General features: G+C 26.2%; 1 protein-coding gene across 1 annotated transcript in view; it reads right to left on the reverse strand.

Annotated features, from left to right (window-relative positions):
* The window catches only part of LOC129963621 (acetoacetyl-CoA synthetase-like), a 34,203-nt gene extending 12,619 nt beyond the window's left edge, over nucleotides 1-21,584 (reverse strand). Inside the window, exons 1-5 of the mRNA XM_056078103.1 lie at nucleotides 21,441-21,584; nucleotides 6,780-6,908; nucleotides 5,551-5,654; nucleotides 4,648-4,765; nucleotides 1,481-1,591 (exon numbers count right to left, since the gene is read on the reverse strand). Of these exons, the coding sequence (XP_055934078.1) occupies nucleotides 1,481-1,591; nucleotides 4,648-4,765; nucleotides 5,551-5,654; nucleotides 6,780-6,908; nucleotides 21,441-21,513 (535 nt within the window). The 5' untranslated portion in view covers nucleotides 21,514-21,584. The remainder of the gene's footprint in view (nucleotides 1-1,480; nucleotides 1,592-4,647; nucleotides 4,766-5,550; nucleotides 5,655-6,779; nucleotides 6,909-21,440) is intronic.
* Between the last annotated feature and the right edge of the window lie 2,320 nt (nucleotides 21,585-23,904).

Below are 23,904 nucleotides of genomic sequence, written 5' to 3' on the forward strand. Positions count from 1 at the left end.
CTTTTAATTTAAATTTCAGAATAATTTCGACTGTCGCAGCTTGATGAAATATATATTTACATTTGTAATAACTTTAATTTATCCATGCTCTTAAAATTCAATATTTTCCAATTATTTGAATTCAAACTTTACTTTAACTTCTGAGTTGCACGCGTTTTTGTTTTTCAGAATCTGCACACTCCCAAATCAAAATACTTTCTCAGCTAAATTATGGAGAATTCTCTTTTGAAGCTATATGACCTCTGAATGCGTTTTCACATCCTCTTTATCTTAAGCCTTCCTGTTCGGAATATACCATTCCCCAGTTATGATATAAAAGAAGTCTTAATAATTACTGAAATTTTAGGTATTTATTTATATATGAAAGATGAAATAAGATTAAAAACATAAATTTATTCACTCTAGACATGATGTATATTTAAAAATATGTAATTTATTTTTATTTTAGGAACATATTTTATAAAAGATTATAAAGATAATCGGAAATGTGATATGTTTCTCATGTTCAGATTAATTAGAAAATTGTTAATAATTTGACCTCATCTGAATGGTTGAATGATGGCATATCATTTGCAGCTCTATAGTTGTATCCAGTTAAATAAGTTACAAAATGTTATTAATTTATAAGAATATCAAAACAAATCTGTAGCACTTTCATATCTTTTTATTAAACCAAATATTGAAGCTATTATAACATTTATGAATTTGATTTTTATTTTTCTAGCCTAACTCTTCCTTAGTGTGAAGTTATTTGCTTTTTTTTATGATTTAACTTAAAATATCTAGAATTTTTAATTAAATCAAATACATAATATAACTGTACATTTCTATTATAATTTTATACGAAAAATCTAGGATAATTATATTTTAAAATTTCTCTGCAGTTGAGAATATGGCCTAATGAACTAAAATGGATTAAATATTGGGTTTTTGTAAAATTAAGAAATCTCTTGGAAGCTTTCTTAATTGTAATATTTCGTAATCATTCAACTAAATATTGTCTAATTGATTATGTATGTCTAATCATCCCCATGTTAAGTAATGAAATTTTTGTATAAACATTGTACATGAAAAATAACACTATTTGTCACTGAAACAACTAAAATAAACTTAACGACAATTAATGAATGAATTTTGAGCATGCCAAAAACGTACTATTCGTCTTTTAATTAGCCAATTTACACACCCTTTCAAAACTTTTGTTTTGTAATGCTAAAAAGCATTAATTATGAAATTACTATGTTGACAATGAAATTATAAATGAAACATTTTATGGATGATTTAAAATCAAATATTTTATCCTTCTTCAGATTTTAAAGATTCATATGGAATATTTTTCACTCTAATCACTTTTTTTTTTATTGCTGAAAAATGCCTGATTTCAAAACCAGAATCATGAATCAAAATATTGATCCAAGCAAACTGATTTGCTCATGGAATTTTTCCTAATTGTTCTTTAATGATCATTGGCGATACTCACAAGCCACTCTGTCCCCCTTTTGAAGGCCAATCTTCTTGAAGGCAGCAGCGTACATTCTCACTTCCTCGTACATCTGAGCGAAGGTCACGTTCACTTCGTTTCCATCCTCGTCTGAAATTGAAACGAGGATTAAAGGATATCGAAGTTATTTTACCTTGGAATACTCAGATAAAAGAAAATGAAAAAGGATGGAAAAGGGTTATATTGATTTTTCATTAAACTAGATCGATTGGATTTTCTAGAGAAATCAGTGAAAAGTAAATAGGGGCGGTTGAAATTTAGTCCTTCGATAGCAGGATTGTCAAAGCACTCAAGCTATCTGACTGTCAAGGTTTTGCGTGGAGGTTTTACTTAGCTGTAGGGAATGTTAGAAGTCAGTCTGATGATTAATAATCAGGACTAAAAATAGTTATATTGATTTTACGTTACAAACGTCTGGATCGATTGAACTTTCGAGAGAAACCAGTAAAAAGTAAACACTGTATAATTGAGATATAGTCCTTCGATGGCATGATTGTAAATGCAGTCAGGCTGTCTGACTGTCAAGATTTTGCTTGGAGTCTTACTTAACTTTAAGGAATGCCAGAAATTAGATTGAAGATTAATGATAAATGAATTTATATTCTTCGAAAGTTATGTTTGATTTAATCATTATGGTTTATATGAATTTATTTAAAATTGTACAGAAAATTCTTTTGGTATAATATTATACTAAGGAATTCATTATTTTAGAACTAAGAATGCCAAAAGTTTGGTTTTAAACTTATAACTTTTTTTAATCTGCTATTGAATAAATCTAATCAAACAATTTATGACATTTGACTGAAATAACAAAAATTCTTATCAGTACTAAAGAATCGATGAAGCCAAATAGGGCTAGAATTCTAAATCATTTAAAGGGTCTAATTTTTAAATTATTTTTTCTGAAGACTATCGTTAGGATTTCAAAACACCAGGCTTTAATACTTTTATGTATTAAAAGGAGTAAAAAAAATGACTCTATTATAGCTGAATAAATTGAGTGGTTAAAAAGTAAATACTGGAAATCAAGTTAAATCTATCAACAACTTAATAGTTGGTCTTGGTTCTGACAAGATCCTTTTTAAGAAATTTTGGTACATTCAGGGTACGTAAAGAATAGGATTAAAGAACATGCATTTATATATTAATATTTCTCAAAAATGCTGAATAATTTATTTGGTATAAGATTTTATACGGAATGAAGCTATTTGTTTTAATTTGAATAAAACTGACAGTTCTAGCCTGAAATTATATCTTGTTTTCAAATCATGTCTGATCTTATACTTGAATATTTTTTTAATACTCATTATTTTTGTGACATAAAATGTCCTGTGACATCTGCAGTTTTCTCCGATCTCTGATATTAAAACGAATTTGTGTATTGCTTCAAGACTTTTTTTAAACATACGCGGGAAAATGTTTTGGGTATAGATTATATTTTTTTCATATATTAATAATTTTTCTGATTAGAAATAAAATTTTCTCCTAATACTAATTAAATACATTTTCTTTTAATACTAATTAAATACATTTTCTTCTAATACTAATTTAATGCATTCGGTTGATGGCTAATTTATCTATTAACCATCAATAGAAATTATTCAATGGTGTTAGAGGAAAAATATTTAATTTAGTAAAATTTTTTAATGAGATTAGAGCTAGAGTAAATAGAAAAATAACTTCTTAATAATCTTTCATTTATTAAGATAATAAATTTGTTATATCCTTAAAATAAATTGATATATAGCAAGCGCTCAGAAAAAACTCTCCCTTAATAAAGTATTCAGCATATCTGAATATATTACTACCCTATGTGTATAATTTTTATAGAATATGTTTTTTTAAAATTTATATTCCACATTTATCTTGTTTTTAAAAAAATAAGCGCTTAGAGATGGTATGATTTAAATAAGAAAATATATAGATAATACTTTTGAATTTAAAGATTTCCATATACATTATGTGCAGAAACGCTGGAATTTCTAATGCTTATCATGTGCAATTACCGCAACAAAAGCAATTGATATAGTAATTTTGTTTGAAAAATTTTTGATGGCTTCTTGAGTTTATTTTTAAGTATGTAAATTCGAAAACAGATGGCAGCACCAGTTTTCAAATACGAGATTGTGAAAATACTTTTGATTCCTTTTGCAAATTAATGCCCTTCTTCCAAAAAATTATAAAGTTATTAAAAAAAATAAAAACAATGCATCAATTTTCTTATATTGATTTTATTTAATAATTTTTTCACTAACAAAATTTTTTTTAGGAATACACTGGAAATACTTCTAACCTTCGTTTCTTTAGAAAGATTTAAACACATATCTTAAATTCCGTTTCTAAAAACTGGGAAAGTAGAAGCAAAAAAAAAAAAAAAAAAAAAAAAAAAGAAAAGAAAAAAAAAGAAAAAAAAAAGGCTTTTTGTAAATTAAAATATAGAAACAAAATTCTTATGTTAAGGCATAAAGATGAAAGTGACCTAAATAATAATAATAAAAAAAGTTACTCCCTTATCAAATTGGAGAAGACAAATATCATGCGACAAACATATAAAATTTTCTGAAATTTGCTTATTGGGAACAAAACATTAAGATATTTGACTATTTTCTTTTAGCAAAAATAAATTGTTAATAAATCTGAATCATAATTTTTTAAATCAATAAAATAGTTAAAAAGTTACTAAATAATTGATAAATTCCGTTATTCTTAAAGAATAGTAAAATTCCTTTAAAGTAACACGAAGTTAAAATATTTTGAAGAATTTTCTTAAAACATTATAAGAAGAATTTTTCAATGAATAGTGAAAATCTTTAAAAAAACCTTTTTAAATTCTCAACAAAAGCCCATTTTTCCGATGAAAATACGTCTACTACACGAAGTTTTATTTCAGGGTTTTCATTTCATACCCCTTAAAAATATCATATATCTATATCAATATGCTAATTTTACACTGCGATTTTTCGCATAAACTAGAATATTTCTCATCTAATGTAAATGTAACAGCCCAAATTTGAATTTCATGCACAGTACGTAATTTCGTTTGGCAAGATTTCGATACAACGCAAAAGGATTTAAGATGCTAAAAAAAGAGTTATATTTATTATTCAAAAGCGTTACCGATCGATTATTTTCATGTGATTACTTACCAACACAGATGAGGGCTACCCCATCGTCTCGATATCGAAGGATGTTCTCTGCATAGTTCAACCTAGCGCCAGGGAACCATTCCACATCAATGACTCGATCTCCTGTTCGCCTGGAGGGCTGAAATGAAAACAAAGCGTGTTAAACCACGAGCCAAGATCGATGAAAAAATATATTCTTTCATTGCTGTAAAGACGTTAGTTTTTAGAACTATGAGCTGATGTTAGTTTTTGTATGTGTTTGCAGCAAAAATTTGGAAAAGTAACATTGTTAGTTTTGAAAATATCACCGCATTTAACCATAAATAAGAATAACTTTTTAAAATCCTAATTAGAATTTTAATATAATATTTTAAGAAAAGTACACTATTTTTCTATATGATGCTCAACATATAAGAAAATTCGTCGAAGCACAAACCTCATTTGCCGTATTTTGAGCTCGTTTTACTTTTTTTTTCATTTATATTTAATTAAGAAATCTGAAGAAGATATAAATTGAATTTGTACATCTCTTTCTAAAACTTCCTTGAAGAAAATAAAAGGCAAAGACAAAAAAAGAAAAAAAAACCCATGAAAAGATTAAATTTATCTGTTGCAGCCAAAATGTTTTAAAGTTTCAGACTCAATAAAAAAATAGACCTTAAGAATAAGATTTATTTGAAAGATATTCTTTAAAGTAGAAATGAAAATTAGTTAAGAGAATAAAGAGAGTTATTTATTGATGGGATACTTTTTTTGTACTTTTCATGAATATACAAAAGTAATTATATCTCTTAATATTAATCATCAGGTGATCATTATACATATATATCACCCATAATATTTTTTTGCGAAAAATGATCACTTGTCGATGATCCTTTTTTGTAAAATGTAACGTAATTACATAATTTAATACATTAATATTACCTGATCATAAGGTTTCGAGCAGACAACTTCATAAAAGTTCCAAATTTCTTCCCAAAACTGAGAATAGTTTTTGATGGACCACTCATGGAAATCCCAGTAATTTTCTGAAAAAAATATGCAATCATATAGATTAAACTCAATTAAATAAGAGTAAAATTGAAATTGAATGATGAGAAATTGCTTTTAAAAATTTATTTAACTGTAAGAATAGAAATTTGAAAATATTGACATTTTAAACAGATTTGGTTTTTTTTGTAAAAAAATTCTGACGAACCTGTGTTTTTTTTTTGCAGTTTGATAAATATTTAGAAAGACACATAATACTATAAAAATAGATAAATTGATATGAAATCTAGATTTTTTTAAAAAAATACTAAAGCTAGAAATTCAGTGGGTTTGTCTAAACATTTTTGTAAATTTCAAAAAAACAAAAAAAAAACATTTTTAATACAAATTGTTTAAAAACTAAAAATTCTAATTAATGTTTCTTGATGTGTAATGAGCATCAATTTATATAATTAAATTTGACACACATCTTAGCTAATAATCTGTTGTCTGTGAAAGTTCTGCCAGAATCATGCTAAAATAAATTGAGTGCATTTTATTACGCTAGTGCAATCAATCATATTACAGATGAGAAAAAAAATAGGAGAAAGATTTAGTCTGTATTTAAATCCATGAATGTCAAATATATTTCTTAGATAACATGAAGATATGCCCCAGAAATAAAAATAAATATTTCTTTAAAATAAAATAAAATAGGAATTTAGTTTACACTTTCTCCAGGTTTTCTATTTAAAGTATGGTTTTGATTTAGAAACAGTATTTTTTGTTTAAGAATAGTATATTTAATAACATATTCTGCTTACAAATTAATAACTACGTTTCATTGTATATTATTAAACACAAATTGAAATTATTCGAATAAAAAACTAGAATGAAAAAAATGCTTAAAATATATTTTTTTTCTGTTATTTGTAAGAGTAACCAAATGAAAAAAACAAAATAAATGTACTATAGTCTTCTATCAAATTATTTGTTTTATTTTATCTCCCAAGCATTATTTCGAGCATAGATTTCTGAACTTTTAATAAAAGAAATGGAAATAAATAAATGAATAATAATAATAAAAAAATCCAACAAAATTTTCTTTAAACAAATACAAGTTTTGAGGAAATGGAATGATAACAAAAAGCTTTATAAGTAAAATATTTTCCATGTTATCTTACCGAATTTGACGCCGTATTTATCCTGGATGATGTTCTGTAGTTTCTCCATTTGGGTGCCAGGAACCTTCTTGTTCCATATTTGACGAGTACCGGCTGAGATGATGTCCACTAACCCCTTCTTGCCTTTAGCTGCGAAAAAAGATTAAACATTTATAAGAAAATGCGAAAATAAATGATTTTTAAATGGAGATAAATGATTATAAAGGATTTTTAAATGATTGATTATTGTTTCTTATTTAATATTATATAATATGAAAAATAGTAACAGCTATTTAATAAGTGTAAAAATACCGTTTTCGAAGCTTTTTTAATCTATTTTCTTTTATCTTTATCTATTATCTTTTCCCCTATTTTTTTATTTAGAAATATATAAAAAGAATCCACTAACACATTCTATGCTTTTTTTTTATCAAAATGAATTTGATCTATTTTAGATTTATTAAGCTTAATAATTCTTTATTTATCTTAATAACATATAATTTCTAAATTTGTGCACGATATAATACTCTTTTACATGCATTTTTATTGCATGCAAGAAATATCCATATAAAAAAAATATAGATGCACATATCTGTTACACAAATATTAAAATAAAATAGTACAAATTTAGAAATTAAATAGTTACGAATAGCAAAAACATTATCTTATTTGTTGTAAATGTGAAAATTGATAAATTCAGTTATTAAAAATTCATTATAATTGAGCACAAACTATTTTTAAATCATTTATACAAGACAGAAAGGATGGTAAATTCATTCAAAATTAAACTATACAGATATTTATTTCCTAAAATGAAAGGTGTTTTTTTCATAAAGGAAATATCTGCAAATTCTAATAAATATCTACCAGTTTTGATTTATTAATATAACAACCATAATCATGATATGTGTGGAAATAAAGATTTAGAAGACATTTATTCCTTAGTTAAGAACCCTTTGACAGTTTTTCACGATTTAACATTCGGTCACAAAGAATAAAAGAAGGATTATTAAATCTGGAATGTCTTAGTTTGATAGTTCATTGAATGAAACTGCTGCCACATAAAAAAGAAAGTTTCATTCATATTAATGAAGTCAACGGAGTTGTAAATGGACGCATAGTTCTCGCTCCACATCCATTTACAACTCTTTGTTATCGTAATTATTTATCGTCACGCCATCGCGATTTTACACTTTCGAGTCAGCACGAAGTCCTTCGTCACTTCGAATTTGAACAGTGCAAGTGAAAGTGGCCATCATTATCATCTTTCAACTTTCTCCTTTTAGCTTCGGGCTAGAAGAAACGGATACTAGTGCTACTGTGCTAGAAAAAAGTGGAAAAAAAAAAAAGAAAAAAAAGAAAGCAAACGAGGAAAATTATTGAGTTATGCCGCCTCCCCTAGGCTCTACAAAAAGTAAGAATTGGTAAAAGAAATCTGTCAAAATGGATATGGAGGGCTATTATGTTTTAGGTAAAATACAGAGCAAGGTGAATCTGTAGGTTGTGAAATTTTAGATCGATTTTTGATTGGATGAAATTTCTGGAAAGAACAACGATGAATTAATTCTGTTAATGAAATTGAATCCTCTCAACAAGCCCTCCGGTGCATCGTCCGCAATGCTAACTAGGTCAACCAGCCTTCCGAATCTTTTTCTTCAAACTGTGTTTCGAAATGATCTATTGATGCTTTCTTTGTTTTCAGTAGGAATATCAAGTTGTAGGTACAAAAAGTTTAGAGGAAAAATGTTGCTAAAGAATCGTCTTGTGTTGTAATCCATCTTGTAGTAAAATGGTTTGTTTCAGTAAGGTTAAATGCTGTGACATTGTGGATGCATGCAAAGTGGACGCATGAGTAACTGTTTCCTGGTTGAGGCTCCTTGAGATTATCTGTCATGTATAAAGAGAAAGAAGTTTTCATCTTTTTTCTTTTGGACTAAATGTTTATTTCCTAATCAATTTTAGTATATATTCACGACCTTTTTTTTTAATGTTTTATTTATTAAAAAGATTATAAATTGCTTCACTTTTTTTTAGTAAGTAATGAAGTTTAGCAAAATTTTTTGTTAGTTAAAATCTGACAACCATGAAGTTTAGGAGGCCTTTTCTTGTTTCGATGTTCGTGTAGGTTTGAGAATTTTGCAAAATATGGACAGATGTCTTTTGATACGAATAGATGTCTTTGTCTTTATTTGTATTAAAATTGGAGAAGGGTTGAAATTTTTTTTTAATAGAGTCATAATTATAAGGCAAAGTATTTATTCATATTAAAATGTCTCGAGCTTATATTCTTTAAGTTAGCCATGCAAAAACTAGAAAGAAATATTTAATTGTTTTGTAAAATGAAAGACCCCCCCCCCCCACTAAAATTTTACTAATTATACATGTACAACATTTATTCTTATTCAAATGTATCGAGCTTATATTCTTGTAGTTAGTTATTAAGAAAACAATATATATATATATATATATATATATATATATATATATATATATATATATATATATATATATATATATATATATATATATATATATATATATATATATATATATATATATATATATATATATATATATATATATATAATATTTTGAAAAAAGGAAGAGAGAAAAAAAAAAACTGAACTTGTTTGCAAAGGCTATCGCTGCGGCTTGACGATACGGCCTCGGTTTTGGAATGGCGAGTTCCAAGTTCAAATCCGACTCCATCCAAAACCGCAGTGTAAGTGGACCTTGGCAATGCCAAATCCCTCGGAGCCTAGGACGTTTCATTTGGCATGGCGCGGAAATTCGATGAGTACTCGCTATCTGGCAAGAACTCAAAAGTTACCAAGTCCATCGCAAAACAGCCCTAGACCCATAAAAATGGGTTGCAAATATATTTAAATTAATTATATATATATTTAAATTAATTACCTGTTACCTTATTAATTATCTTACCTTATTAATTAATTTAAATTAAATACCTGTTTTTCGCATAAAGATTTCAAAAAGTTGCATGGCAACAACACGAAGAGAAGATTAATACTAACATATTTATTATGAACAATTTACTTGAAACAATTAATATGAAATAAATATCAAATCTGTGCAACTCATTTAATGAGAAAGTATTGAAAAGAAAAAAAAAAAAAATCTCATTTGAATTTTTGCTTTTAAATAATCTACAATAAAATCTAGAAAAAGGATTTTTTCAGAAATGACTATTTATTTTCAACCCAAAATCGATTGAATGAAAAACAGAACCAAAGAACATTTGTTTCATCACAAATGGTTAAATGAATTAAAGAAAAATTGGTAAATTTATAAAAGGATTTTCATAAATATAACTGCAGGACAGCAAAGAAGTCCCATAGTCTTTTTTCAAATCGCTGTACACTAATTACATTTCCAGAACAAAATCAAAACAATAATATGAAACCTATTTCCTAAACAAGATGATGTAACCTGTTTGAAATTTACATACCTTATCGAAAGGTAAAATCAGAAGTTAGTCCTATTTAGCACATAACTTATAATAAGAAGAGAGTTTGGCTTCAAAAAAGAGGTCAAACGACGCGAATCTGAAGGTTGAATCATTTTGATTGCAAAGCGATTTGATACAAAGAACAGATTTTGTAACAAATAAATGGGTAAGCATACCTCTGATTAAAATCTCATTCTTTTCTTATCTTTGGGATCTAGAAACTTTTGAAAGGGACATTAAAGTTGATCAGTACCTGAGTATTGCTAGTTATGAATTTGATTTCCTTATCTGCCTGTTTTGAAATCATCTATTTTCAATGATTAGCGTATTAAAAAAAGAAAGCCTTTTTTTGTTCATATTAACTATTAAAACAGTTTCACAATTATTCACAAGGACTGATAATGTTGAAAAGTTTCAACAATTACAGTTATACCTATGAGTATTTTTGTTGTAATGGCATAATTTATTATGGGCTGATAATTAGATTGATGATTTATTTTCTGTAAAATTAAATCTTTTCGTTTTACTTTATTTTTCAATTTATTACATATAAAAGTAGCTGATATAACCGCTGTTTCTTATGATTAAAATAAATTCTTGTCTAATATTTTTAATGTAAAATTGTCTAATAATGTAATGTCATATTTTTAATGTCTTGTCTTTTGCATAAAACATTAAAATACATAATCTTTTTATAATTTAAAATTCCGGATGATTTTCAAAACCCACCTCTAGCTAATTTTCTTGATAATAATAAAACAAATCAATAGTTGTATGTTAAACTTAATAAAAATTGTTAATAATATGCTTAAAATTTTTTTTTCAGTTTTCTTCCAAAATTATACTTACATGTTCAGGCAACAGTTCTTCGTTTTTATTCTTGCTTTTCAACAACAAAAAATATTTTACAAATATTGCACTAATTGTCTTTAAAAAATTATAAAAACGGAGGCAAAGAAATAAAAAGAAATAATACAGAAATGTTAAAAAATAAGAGTAGTTCAAATTCTTGCTATCCTCTAGCAATTGAATATTTAAAAATTCCTCTTTTTAAAAATTTACTAGCTTTTATTCCATTGTTCATTAAATCTTGAAAAAAATAATAAGAAAGGAATAAAATTTATATGATTAAAAAGGAAAAATTTTCTTTTGAGATAATTTTTTCCAACGTTACTGTGGGAAAATGGCAACATTTCGGTTGCCATTTTCAGTTAATTGAGCATGTAATAAATGTTTGCGCTTTGAAATTTTTTTGTCTTAAATAATACATGTGCAGAGTATATATGAATTCAACACTGTTGCTTAGGACGAGGTATGGAACATGTATACATACGTAGCTAAAACGACTTTTAATAATATTATGTCAAATAAACTGCATTTTCAGAATCTTTATAACTGTTAAAACTTTAAGAATAAATGCAAAACAGCATTCAGAATACCTAAAAGCGAAAAAACTCTCGTCGGAAAGAATTCAATGTATGATGATTCATCTTCTTTTTAAATATAATAATATATGCTGCATAGTAATTAAATCCTAACATAGCAACTAATGTTACATTGTTTTTTTCACTAAGAAATAGTTCAGAAAGGCTTTCCGAGTTTTTTTCTGCAAGATCAGTTTTTGTGAATCAATAAATAAAATTAGACATTTCCCCATGAAAATTTATATTTAGCAGAAATATTAAAGAAAATTGGTGTTTAATGTTTACAAATATTTTTATTACATTAGAAGTATAAGTAGGTAGAAATTATAATTAAATAGATGAACTTTGTGTCTTTTTGGTTTTCTTTATGCATATTTTAATTCCTATCAAGAATTAACTGTCAGAGGATCGAAACGCTTTTCCAATTTTTAAATTCGAAATTCATTGTGTCTGTATGCTTTAAATATTTTATAACATTTCAAATAAACTGCAGAAAGATTTTATTACTAGTAAAAAGCTGATGGCATATTCAATTTATTGGAATTTATATATTTGAAAAATTGAGAAATAAATATGATCATGCTGAAAAGAACATAATTGTTACTTAAGAATAGTGTGTAAAATAAATGCATCACCAAATTCTAAATTTTACCACAGACAAATAATATCAGAAATAACTGTTTAAATCTAATTCAATTATTAAGAAAAGATTTTTTAAAACTTATTATTCCAGAATTCGAGAAAATATAAAACAACAGCCTTGTACGCCGATTTCAAATTGGTGATGCCACTCATTCCATCCGTTATAAAATGGTTAAAAGGCAAACGATTCTTCTCTCACTTGCTGATCACGCCATCTATCTTTTCTCCCAGCAGCATTCCAAGTGACATGCTTGCAAATTCTAATCACAGGAAGCTTTTATGAAATATATCTTTCACCTGAAGGGATGGACTTTTACTGCGGGGTTCTGAGGTGCTCGAAACAGGTTGGGAACGATACAGACATTCTAGGTTTGTGGGTTGCACGTGATTTCAGAGTTTCGAAAGCAAAATGGACTTGGACGACGTTTTTGGGGTCCTAAGATAGGTTTGCTTGATGATGCATTGTCCAAATGACATTGAACCAGTCTATGTACGGAAGAGGAAATTCCCAAATTGTTCTACAACTGTCTAAATGTTTGATATGAAGCCTTATAATCCCTATTTGAGGAAATTGTCTCTGCTAATGTATTTTGCATAATAATATTTTCCTAACCTATTTTTGTAGTTTTGGTTTTCAGATATTGTGAAAGGTACCTTGACACTTTTATGTGAAATTATTTGTGTAGAACATTAAAGAGATAAAATGAAACAAATTTATTCTTTATCGTGATAAATTACATTTATTTATTCTATTTAGTTCACTATAAAATCTATTTTATTATTTATTTATTTTTAAAAAAGCAAAGAAACATAATATTCTGGAATTTTAATGAATCTATTCTACGAACTGATGGATCAGTCCACTACTTTCACATACTTAATTCAATATTTTTATGAATTCATTATAGTAGATGCCCAATGTACCTCAAAATGCGAATGAAAAACAAAAAGTCTAAAGTATCGAGCGGTTTTATTGTAATTAATTTTTTCATTTTCTTTAAGTTCTTTGTCATTTTAAATCACAGATATTTGATCTATTTTCATTAGAATATTATTACATACGAATAAATAAATCTTTTAAATGAAGCAATAGTTTGGAATGATTTGTAACTTGTAATAGTGTTTAATAATAATTAATGCTTCAATTTTCAATAACGTTTCATTTATCTGTTAATTTAGAATACAGCAGATTTTTAAAATTAAATTTTGGCTCTATGAAGCTTCTATCCGCACAAAAACAATAACTTAAAATTTTAATATTTCGCATTTTGATGTTGAATTCTGCAGATTCAAAAAAGAAATCTTCAAATATTTTTGAATCAGCATATTTTATTCTTTAATAAACATATACTTTCAGTTACAGGTTGCTAGATTTTTTCTTATTAACTAAGAATACTTAATTCTGCTAAATAGTTTGGAATAATTATCATTGAAAGAAAAAAAAATACAGGATACTATGAAGCAAAAGATTTCAAACTTGGATGAGTTGAACGTTTCAATAATTAATTAATGAATTTGATACATTGACGGCATAAATTCTCTCTCAAAAAATACCAGAGGATATCCGAATCCTGGATTTTTTCTTCACGTTCTCTTTCACTAATAGAAAATTTTTCTGTCTAATTTTTTTATTTTACTTGTTTTTTTTGTTTGTTTGCAACACTTATTAGAACATATGGAAAGGGTAAAGTTAAGGCATTCGAATTCAGAACTCTGAAATGAAAAAATTCTAATTGTCATAAAAAAATGTAAGATATTGAGAGGAAAAAAACCCTTTTTACTTCCATTCGAAATGTGTAACAGCTCATTCATCGTATGATTGATCAATCATGGTCGCATTTTTGATTAATTTAATTGCATGACTTATATGAATGCCATAGATTCAAACGATAGTAATATATATTTAAATTATAATTAATTTAATTTATAAATGGTAAAGAATTTTGATGTAAAAGAATAGTAATTTTCAATCGTAATGTAATACTTCAACCATGGTCTTGGTGCATATTAATTTAACTTTAAATTATATAAAGATTCAACAGATATAAATTATTGTATAAACATCCATAATCCGTTTGAATTTATACATAGTAAAGCATTCTTTCGTAAAGAAACTGCAATTTGGATGGAATGTTTCTTTCTTTCTTTTTTTTTGAAATTTTTTTAACATAACTCTTTGCCTTAAAATTTGAAATACAAGCTGCAGAAATTTGGTGTTCTTAAGATCAATACCATCTCCCCTTTTAAAATGTTCTAACTGGACATTTTATCTATCCACTTGCTATTTTGGATAACAAATTCTAAAAGTCCGATTTCTTAAGATTTTATTAAAAGAAGAATATGAAACAAAAGCTTAATTAAAAAAAAATCTTAAAATTGAATTGATAAAAGCATTTTTTTTAATTAAAAAGAACGACGGTATATATTAGGAAATATAGTTTCATGCATTTTGTTACAAATCTGGAAAATATGACTCAGTGCTCTAAAATTAATTGCTGAAGCTGAACAGAAGAGAAAGGGGATTAATAGTTAAATAAATAGTTAGAACAATTTTTCACGTTGTTACCAGATTTATCACCAAAACTAAAAAGTAATGTAGATGCGAAAAATAAAAATAATTTAAATATTTAAGATTCTCGAAAAATGAAATTCAAAATCACCATCTGAAGAATTTTAGATTAAATATTTGACAATGAAATAAATAAATAAATATAACAAATAAATAATCATCATTTCAGTAAAATCTTTGACCTTATTTAATATAAAACGAATACAAATAACTTTTGATAGAAGGAACTTTTCAATTTTAATGAAATCAATAAACCATCTCTATTGTTTGCGAACTACTTTTATTCTTACTTGAATTCGGAACCTTACACAAAAGCTTACAGATAATTCTATTTCTGCTTAAAACGAGCATTGTATAGGAAAATGTAGAACGAGAACTGAATAATGAATAAGAAAAGTGCAAAATGTAAAATTGAAACTGATCGAAAATTTAAAGCGTAGGATTTAGATATCTTTGTTATTATTTCGTTTCTAAAGTATGATTTTTGATATAACTTAATCTTTCCTAGAATGGCCACGATTACAGAATAAAAGAAAGTTTAAATGCGACAAAGTATCTAAAATTTCAGAATTTTAATCTAAACATTTAAATTATTGGAAATGTGATGAATTTCATTCAAAACAAGCAAAATTTAAGCGATGGAAATAAATAAGCAATAATATTTTTCAAAATTCTCTTAGTTTCGTATGAACTAAAAAAAGTATTCGTTATATTTTTCAATAAAATTATTCTATAATGAAATAATATGATTACCAATAATATATCAATTTCTTTAGAAACGAGTATAAATATTTTTTTTTATTTCAACTCTAACTTTCGTTGTTCTGATTTTATCAAGAACACTTTCTCTGCGTTTCGAGAAATGGAAAAAAAAAAAAAAAAATCCGGTCTTTTCTTTTTTTTATGCATGCACATTTTTTTTAAATGTTGGCACCCTTAGTAATTAACCGGCGTGTTCCCACTTGCAACATTTTTAAAATCTGTTTTAAATCAATCTATGAAAATGTGCAAATATTTTATTTGCCAGAAGTTTCACTAGCAAAATTTCTTTCAACAAGTGCTTTATATCTCAAATTTCTTTAAAATAAAAATAATCTCACAATTCAATTCAATAATTTAAGAATTGGAAGCTCTGGATTTGAATTTTGAATTTGAAGAATTAGAAAAACTAAATTTGAAAAACTGGAAAAATTGGTTTTGAAAATCTCATATTTGAATTTTGATACAATTTGAATACAACAAATTGTATTTGATACAATTTGAATCTTTTTTAATGTGGAGCCATCAATTTCAAATTAGACAAGCTTCACTGAATGAATCAAGGAATGAATGGATTTCAGTGAATTAACTGCATTTTGTAGATAGAGAGATACTATAATTTTTGATAAATTAAGGTGCATTTTATTTTTGTCTTTTTATATTTCGGAAGCGAATTGCCTCTCAGCTTGAGTAGTAGAAAAGAAAGAAAATCTAGTAGAAAAATTAAGAGTGATCTTCTATGAGTAACAACACGTTTTGAATACATAATGATAAATGTAGCAATCTTTTATGCAAATAATAAATTTTCTGAAGAATACAGAAGAACAAAACACGTACAGATTGTTGCATATTTAACATATTTATTTCAAGTATAAAAATATTGCAAACGAAATTTCAAAGTTAAAAGCTGACATAAACAAATAGGTAACCCAAATCTTTAAATTGCCAAGAAGAAATATCATTATCTGATTTTTTTTTAAGTAAATGCTGGGAGTTTTTCGAAGTGTACATCAAGTATTAAATGTTATTTGAGAAAATAAATTTTTGAAGTTTTTAAAGTTCGATCCATATGATAATTATCAAAACTAAATTTTTCGGAACTAATATTTTATAGTCAAATTTTTATTCCACTCTCTACTGTAGTACTGAGTTTTAAATATCTATTTTTTTCAATTCTGAATAAAATGGTATTGACTTTTGATAATGTTAATCCCTACGAGCCAAGCAAAGCAAGCCAAGCAGAGCAAGCCCAAAATATCTAACAATAACATTAAGTATGATATTGAAAATAATATGTTTTAACTTTGTATTAAGCTAAGTTAATTTGTATATTTTACTTTTTTTACAATAAAGTAAAATATACAATTTTTATGTTATTTTAATTTTGTTTAAAAAGACTGAGGAATGGTTTTGGATTTCTAATTTCCAAAGTAAAAGATGTAAAAGTTTAAAACGACTTTTAAAGTAATATTCACATATATTCTGAACCTCTAATTTTAATTTAAACTGGAATGCTTTTAATAACGAATTTAAATTATATCAAAGAAATTTTTTTTATAAAATTAGTTCTTTTATTTAATTTAATGTTTAATTAATCAACACATGCATGTAATTTACTTAAATATAATATTTATGATTTTTTCCCCTCTAATCTCCAAAATATTTTCATCGATTAAAAATTCCATTTATAGCATTAGTCATCATCGTGAGAAATGTTTATAGTAGTAATTGTATGATTTAAATACATACATTTAAATAAATAAAAACTTGTTTTTAGATTTGGAAATTTTAAACTTCTTTTTTTCAAAAATAAAAGTTTTTAGTTCACATTCATCGTTTGATTTTTTTAAATATTGTTATTGGAATTATTCATGGAATCAATAACCTTTTTATTTATTTAAAGCTAATTTAGTTCATGGTTTGTTTCCATTGCACACGATTTTAAAAATAAACATCTTAACAAAATGAAACTAAAAATTTCTATTATTGAATTTCTGAAGGTTAATTGTAAAAAGAAAAGATACTACTAATTGCAAATATAAACAACCAAAACATGCTTTGATTCATTAACTGAAATGCACAGATTATTTATGTAGTTACAATATTTTCTTTATCATGCAAATGAAGTTTAGAAAGGAAGAAATTCTCGATATACAGGAAGTAAAAAATAGGGCAAAGATATGTCACTTTCAATATATTTCTTTCTTCTCATGAGTCACATTCAATATAAATTCCAAACAGAAGGAAATAAGCAAGGTTGTCTACTTTTCTACTTTTAATTTTCAGTGTAAATCTCTGAATGATACCACAAAAAAGAACAAACTAGAGAAGAATAGAGTTCGTGTTTTACGAATAGTTGCACGTTTTTTTGTTATTTTAGATGATAAAAAGATACTGTAAGCGAATCGACTTTCTTAAACAATGTAAGAAAAGATTGCAAAAAGGTCAAGGGAAATTTATCGAAAAAAAAATGCAAAACGAATTAATAAATAAACAATATGAAAAAAATGATTTTTTTTCATAGATAAGCACATTAATTTTAAAAAGATTTTAGTTCATTCAATATAATATTTTCTATATTTCTGTTATCTTTTAGTAAGGAATTCAGTTTATGTTTTATGATTTCTCTATGTTTGTTTGAAAAAAGAATGGGTTTGAGAGTAGAATAAATAAAAGTGTGATTCTGAAATATTCCGAATAGAATAGAATGAAGAAATTGTACATTGGTGCTTAAATTGAGAATATTTAGTTTATTTTACAATCAAATTTATTTTCGGTAATTTAATTGTGCAATTCTTAATTTTAAAGACAATCCCATTTCAGTTTTATTTACCTTTAATCTGACTTATAATTTTTAATTAATATTTTACTGAAACTGCATAATATTATTTGACTAAAGATTACATAAGATTTTGAATATATAATGGTAAATGAAGTAAATTTCAAACTAAATAAAACAAATTTAGCAAAGTATTTCATTATTCTTTGAACTATAATTCTTCCTAACATTAGGCGAGCTCAAAAATTTAAGCTTATCGAAAATTTATTGTTTTAATGGAATAACTGAAGAGTAATAAAAAGATTTCGTTGATTCTTTAATGAATTCAACATAAAATGATGTTTCGACGCTCAGTTTATAAATATTAATTTTTTAAACTATAAAATGGAATATTTTCTAATTTTCTATTAATCTCTAGCAGCATTTGACACAATGTGTTAAGGTTTTAAATTAGAGATAGGGCTAAATTGACAAATTAAATAATAATTAGAAAATATGTCTTGCTTTTCGAAAAACAAAATTATACATAGAAAAATATTTTAACTCCTTACAAATACATTCCTCTAATGGTTAATCATTAACTTTTAGGAGTAATATATGGTGATCAAGATAAAAATAATCGAATAAAAAAACAGTTAGTCGCTTCATATCAAAAAAAGGATTATGTTAAAATAAGATAGTTTTATAATTATTAAGTGCATGTTCATTTAACTGTAGTACGCTAGCGGGTTTTTTTCAAAATTTTATATTTAAAATTTAAGAAATGAAAATAATTGTTTTGAGATATTCTCGACTTGATTTAATAGGGATTGTAATTGTAATATTAATTTAATTGTATTGTAATATTTCTTTATTCATAAAATTATTTTTTGGAATTTTTTTGAAGAATTTTAAATACCGAATATGTGAGTAGAAACAAAAATATTATATAAGCAATACTAGAAATATATTTGATTTTTATTTGAAAATTATTCACTGACTTAAAAAGGCATGTAAATATACCTGCTCATCTAAATCCGGAAGAGAGTTATATATATTTTTCTTATGTATTTATATTTCCGGAACTATCAAAAAGATAAGTAAATTTGAACTCTAATCACTGAAAGAGTAGTTACTATTTAAACAATTCTAAAGAGAAATTTAGAATTTGTCAGCTAGTATTAGTGCAATAAAACAATGACTCGTTCTCTTGCTTTGTTGCAATAAAATAGATGTTCATATAAGACCTACTTAAAGAGCTTAAAAAAAGAAAAAAAAAAAAAGAAGAAGAAGAAATCTTATTTCTCAACTGAAGCGCAAGACGACAAATGAAGTATAAAGCTACGACGTGATAATTACAAAATATTTAGGTTTGCTCTAATTTCGAAATGGTCTTTATTATAAAGCAAAACAAAATGGCAGGTCTTTATTGCAAAGAATACTCCAAGGCAAAAGAAGTAGTGACAGTGTATTCAACAAAGGGAAGCTAAATATGTCTTTGCTTACTTTGAAAAATCTGCCTTTCATTTCTATAAATTGATATTAAAATCTCAACTTTTGCCTGAATTATATATATAAATTGGATTAAAATATATTCAGTAATAAGAGACTATTTTGCATACTTTTCATAGATGTGTTTACTTGATGTAAGTTAAAAAGTTTGCATTAGTTAGTGGTTTCTTTATCATTGACGCACATCTACATAATAACAAAAGGGGTGGACGGACAGTAAAAAATATCTATTAAAATCCAAAGACAATAAATAGCAAATAATAATATTTATAATAGTTAATAAAATCTTTAAATGTTTGGGATAAGGATGGTTTATTTCAAATAAAATCATTGGAAATTAAATCGATAAAATTTGATATAAAAAGTAGGTTGAATAAAAAAATTGAATCAAAAGCAGCATTAAAACATTTTAATACCCAAATGCCAAAAAAATTTATTTTATTTAGTGAAAGTTTTAGAAATGAATGCCTACATTTGAGGGACTCTGGCATATTCAAATATGAATGGAAGGTATTACATGCAAACTTATGATGGATTTTTAATTCTCTTAATAAAGTGGAGAAAATTTTTCATTTGTATTCTGTAATAGGAACATAATAGTTTGAATAAGTTAAAAACATAAACTTAAATTTAAATTAAATAGAAATCGCATAGAGTTTAAGTAATATTGTATGAATGTAAATATTTCTTACCATTCAATTCTTGAATTGAAATTTCTAAAGTAAGGGAAATTTATATTTTTTCATAAGAAATTATAGAACGTTAGTTTATAAATAGGTTGTTAGATCTAGATGATTTTAGTTAAAATGCAATAAATTATTTAAAATATTCCATTTATTATATGAAATAGGAGATATACATTTTTTTTTAATCTAGAAAGTGATTAATATTTACAATTTAATAAAATATTTTTTAAAAAGTTTAAAATTTTTAAAAATTTCTACTAGAATACGAATCATTGAAACAATTACTATGAAAAATTAAGCATTATCGAATACAGATAGAAATTAAAGCAAGTTAAATAGTTAAATTTCGTATGCTAAAAACAAATGTTTGTAAAAAAATTTCAACCAAAATTTGAATATTTTTTAATTCTTTTTTTTAAATTTTATGTTAAAATGCTATGATAAATCACTGGTTAATAAAGTCGCGATATACTGGAAACACATTCCATAGATATGTGAATTACAGTAATCTGCTTAGGAATTAAAGTCAAATAGTGCTGAAATGTAAAATAGTTAAAATCTTCAGAATATGAATGAAGCTGGAAACGATTTAAATTTTCATTAGGAAGTAATATTTCATCACCAGCATATTCTAATAACATATAAAAATAAAATCAATAAAAAATTTAAACTCAATCAACCAATCAATAATATGGTATAAGCCAAATTATTACTATGCAAATGGATTATATCCTTTATCCCCTACTACATAAATTTAGGGGGGAATGTATAGAAGGCTGCATATGGATATCTGGAAAAGATAATTTGTGATAAAAAGTTATGAAAAGATAAATAATAGAATTAATAATTCATATATAAATACATACCTTTAGGTGGTACGTTCTTATTAGAAGCATGGTTGGTGTTGGTGTAGGGCTGGACGCTTCTTATACCGAGCATTGTGGGCAGTGGAGAGAGTACTGTGTTCCAAACTGATTCTGTTGAGGGATATGAGCTTCTCAGCTGGAAATCACCCTCTTTTCATCCCTCGATTGCATTTTTGACAGTTAATCCAGGGTTTCCACAGTTGGCGAGACATTGCTCATTTTCGTCATGCGGAAGTGAAAATCACTTTCTCGTGTGACCCTAACCTAAAAATGATTCAAGGATCTCCTTTCCCCTAACGAGTTCCGGAGAAGGTGGTTGGTTGGTGTGTCCGCGAAGGTTACAAGGTGTGCTCACCACCCTGGAAGAACAATTTTTTGGCTGAGGGTAGAAAAAGGGAAGAAAATGCATGGAAGCAACTGTTTCCGTTAATGAATGTAATTAATCGCGCGGAATGAGTCTTTTCTTGGCGTTTGTTTTGGTGATTTCCCAAGTGGTGTGGTCAACGCAAGTTGGCTGAGCATTCTAATAATAGGTTTGTCTTCTTTCGGCGTTGCGTCACATGCAATAAAGGATAGATGGAGAAATGAAAATGATTTATTCATTTTGTGTTGAAATTTCAAATGAATTGCATGTCTCAGCTTTTAGCTCAGCTTCTTCAAATTCAAAATTAAGTCTTTGAGGGAATTTTTTGGAAGAAATTACATACAGAAAGAGATTGAAGATGCTGTATATAGCGCATTTTAACTGGCTGGTAGCTTCCCATTTCTCAAGTGGCACAAGATTCTCTACTATATTGTCTCCGATATAGTAGGCAATATAATAGAGAATCTCTATATTGACAAGACGATCTCTATATATACAAGATTCACTACGATAATTTTTGATTTTGTACGAAACAATAGACTTCCAATTATCCTTCAGATATCAAATTAGAGGACTGTTGAGTTGATAAAAGCTCATGGGAAAGAAAATGTATTTTAATGTAGACTTATTGTAAAATAAAATAGGAGATAAAACTACAAAATATTACAATTAATAAATATTACAAAATATAATTCAAAATATTATACAAAATCCATTTTTTCCAAGGTCATTTACATCCGCTTACAGCGATTCTCTTTTCTTTAATTTTTATTATTCGTTTACCAGAAAACGTCAAACTATAAGAGTGTCTGGATTGGTGCAGTATCGCATTGCTAAGTCTTCTGTATTATATCAAATAATATATTGGAATTAATGGCTTGTGTAAGTGAATTCAGAGTTGAACATCTTTTATCATTTTTTTTTATTTCTGCTTTTTTTTACAGCAAGTTTTGTGTGCAAGCTGCATTTACAGTTCCATGCAAATTCATCGTTTTCGTTAAAGCAGTAGCTCTTAATTTCAAGTTCTATTTGTGATTCATAGGAATATAATTTTAATGAAAAAATAATTCATTTTCACAAGAAACAGCATTTACATTGACGAGATCTTGATGATATATAATGCTTACATTAAAATAATGTTTCCATTCGAAAAATGAGTTTTGTTATTATTGAGTTGTAAGTTTTTAGAGTTACTTCTGCTAATAATAAAGAAAAATGTGTGAGCATATATTGGAGGTCACTCTGCAGGACATATTAACTTTGGGATATAAAGCGCGAAAATGTGCACATTGGAGCGATTTAAAAAATTATTAAGTAAAATTTAAGCGAAATTTTGAAGATTTTCCGTCATAACCCCGAAAATATTGTTAACCAAAGCTGAGTTCCTCATCATATTAAAATTTTAAAAGTTATCTTTATGATTAAAATATTTTGGAATTTTTTTTTTGCATAATTTTAATAAATAAATTTTATTTATACACTGTAATTTAAACCGTTTTCATTATTTCTTCAAATATTTAATTAATGGCTTGCTTTTCTTCCATTGTTGAAAGCTAAAAAGGAAGAATTGAAGAATTTTGTTCAATATTTTATATGAAGAATACGAAAGTGAAGTTAAAGTACCACGAACATTAGAAAATAGATTAACTGATCAATCCGGATAATCTATCTTCTATGATGTCACTGCAAATCCGGATAGATAATATTAATGTTCAATTATATCATTGATAATAGAGCTACGATGTGATTGAACTTGACCGTATTTAGATGGTTCATAAATGAAATAATGCAAGATTTTAAATTTTTCTTGAAAGAATTTTAAAAACTATGTACACGATATATTTTATTGAAAATAAATGAAGCTAATATTCACTACGAGCCATTTAGTCGCCAAAGGTGGCTAGCAGTTAATGAAAAAAATTAAGAAATAATCAAATTATTTCAAAGAATCTTCATCTATGTAAAAAGTTTCAAATTTATTGCCTGGTTCATCAATCAGTTCAAGTTATACAACTTCGAAAATAAGTATTCGAGGAAACTTTTTGATGAAACTTATTACTATATATTTTTTAAACAAAAGTGAGCCTTTTATTGAGTACA

Source organism: Argiope bruennichi, chromosome 3 (genome assembly GCF_947563725.1).
Source record: "Argiope bruennichi chromosome 3, qqArgBrue1.1, whole genome shotgun sequence".
Classification (NCBI taxonomy): domain Eukaryota; kingdom Metazoa; phylum Arthropoda; class Arachnida; order Araneae; family Araneidae; genus Argiope; species Argiope bruennichi.